Source organism: Camelina sativa, chromosome 11, assembly GCF_000633955.1.
Source record: "Camelina sativa cultivar DH55 chromosome 11, Cs, whole genome shotgun sequence".
In the NCBI taxonomy this organism is placed as follows: Eukaryota; Viridiplantae; Streptophyta; class Magnoliopsida; order Brassicales; family Brassicaceae; genus Camelina; species Camelina sativa.
In genome coordinates, this window is record NC_025695.1 from 30,586,211 (window position 1) to 30,587,591 (window position 1,381).

General features: G+C 30.8%; 1 protein-coding gene across 1 annotated transcript in view; it reads left to right on the forward strand.

Annotated features, from left to right (window-relative positions):
- LOC104724720 (aluminum-activated malate transporter 13) overlaps positions 1–1,381 on the forward strand; it is a 5,745-nt gene that overhangs the window by 517 nt on the left and 3,847 nt on the right. The window contains exon 2 of the mRNA XM_010443264.2: positions 438–578. Coding sequence (XP_010441566.1) covers positions 438–578 — 141 coding nt within the window. The remainder of the gene's footprint in view (positions 1–437; positions 579–1,381) is intronic.

Genomic DNA, 1,381 nt, shown 5'->3' on the forward strand with positions numbered 1-1,381 from the left:
TCTTGATTTACCCCTATTCATGAAGGATGTGTTGATACATCTCATCTTTTAAAATGCTATTAGTGACATTTATATTAAAAATGATGAGTTCGGGATATTTTTGTAACACCCCCTCAAGTTAGAGCATATACATGGATTACAAATACCTAGTTTGAAGATTTTTTATTTTTATGTCTAAAATTCAAATTAGAAAGATTATAATTTCTGATTGATTTGTTTTTTTGGGGACTAAGCATCAATTAATTAACCGGAATTTGATCGGCAGAAAAAAAAAGAAAAGAAAAAAAAAACATATTAGCAGATTTTTTTCTTTTTCTAAAAGAAATTAAGCAGATCATTTAATTGAAGTTAATAAGTTTTTGTTTTTAGCTACTTTCTGCAAAATATCCAGCCACATGGTCTTCACTTCAATTGATAATGGTATAATATAATTGCAGGTGCAACATTACGAAAAGGATTAAATAGAGGATTAGGGACACTAGTAGCAGGATCTTTGGCATTTTTCATTGAGTGGGTTGCTATCCATTCCGGTAAAATCCTCGGTGGTATCTTCATTGGCACCGCCGTTTTCATCATCGGTACGTGTTTTGTTCTTCATTAACCAATCAATTTGTGATATATATATATATATATATATATATATATATATATATATATANTGTTCTAAACTAAGGTAGACGTGAACCGAACGATAAACATTTGACATCTAATTAGACGTGTAAGTAGAACTTTTAAAATTATTAAAGTAAAGATTTTTTTTTATAGACAAAAATCTACAATATAAATGCAAAAAATCAATTTATATACAAGTTATTTTACCTCATATCTAACGTTTTTGTTTGCTTCAAAGTTATCCAAGAAAAACTTCTATGGAGTGATGTTGAAACTTTTTATTTAATTACTGACTGTTGAAATTGTTGCTTTAAAAAAACTAGAATGTGGCTTAAAAAGATAATTATCACAATTTGCTGGCTTTGAAATAAAAGATGCATATCATAAGGAAAAAAATGAGGGAGTTGGAAAATGAGAAGTTTTTAAAAACATCTAGTAATGTATATATGTCAAAGTTTAAGACTTTACAAGTAATACCATAACGATCGACCAAATAAAATAGGATAGACGACTTTTCTCTCCCAGGCGCAGACATCGAAGCAACTTTTTCTCAAATTTTCTTCAGCGTCGGCGGAGCTTCGGCTCGCCGACGTCGGGAGTTCCTCTGCTTTATTTCTTCCCTGCTTTAATCTTTCTTTGTTTCCTTTTCCTCTTTTGTATTTTTTCCCCATTTTTTAACTTTTTGGCAAATCCTTATAATCATACAAATTCCAGATCTGGGCTGGTTCTATCACAAAGACAGAAGGTGTCTTCCGGCGAACTCCACCTT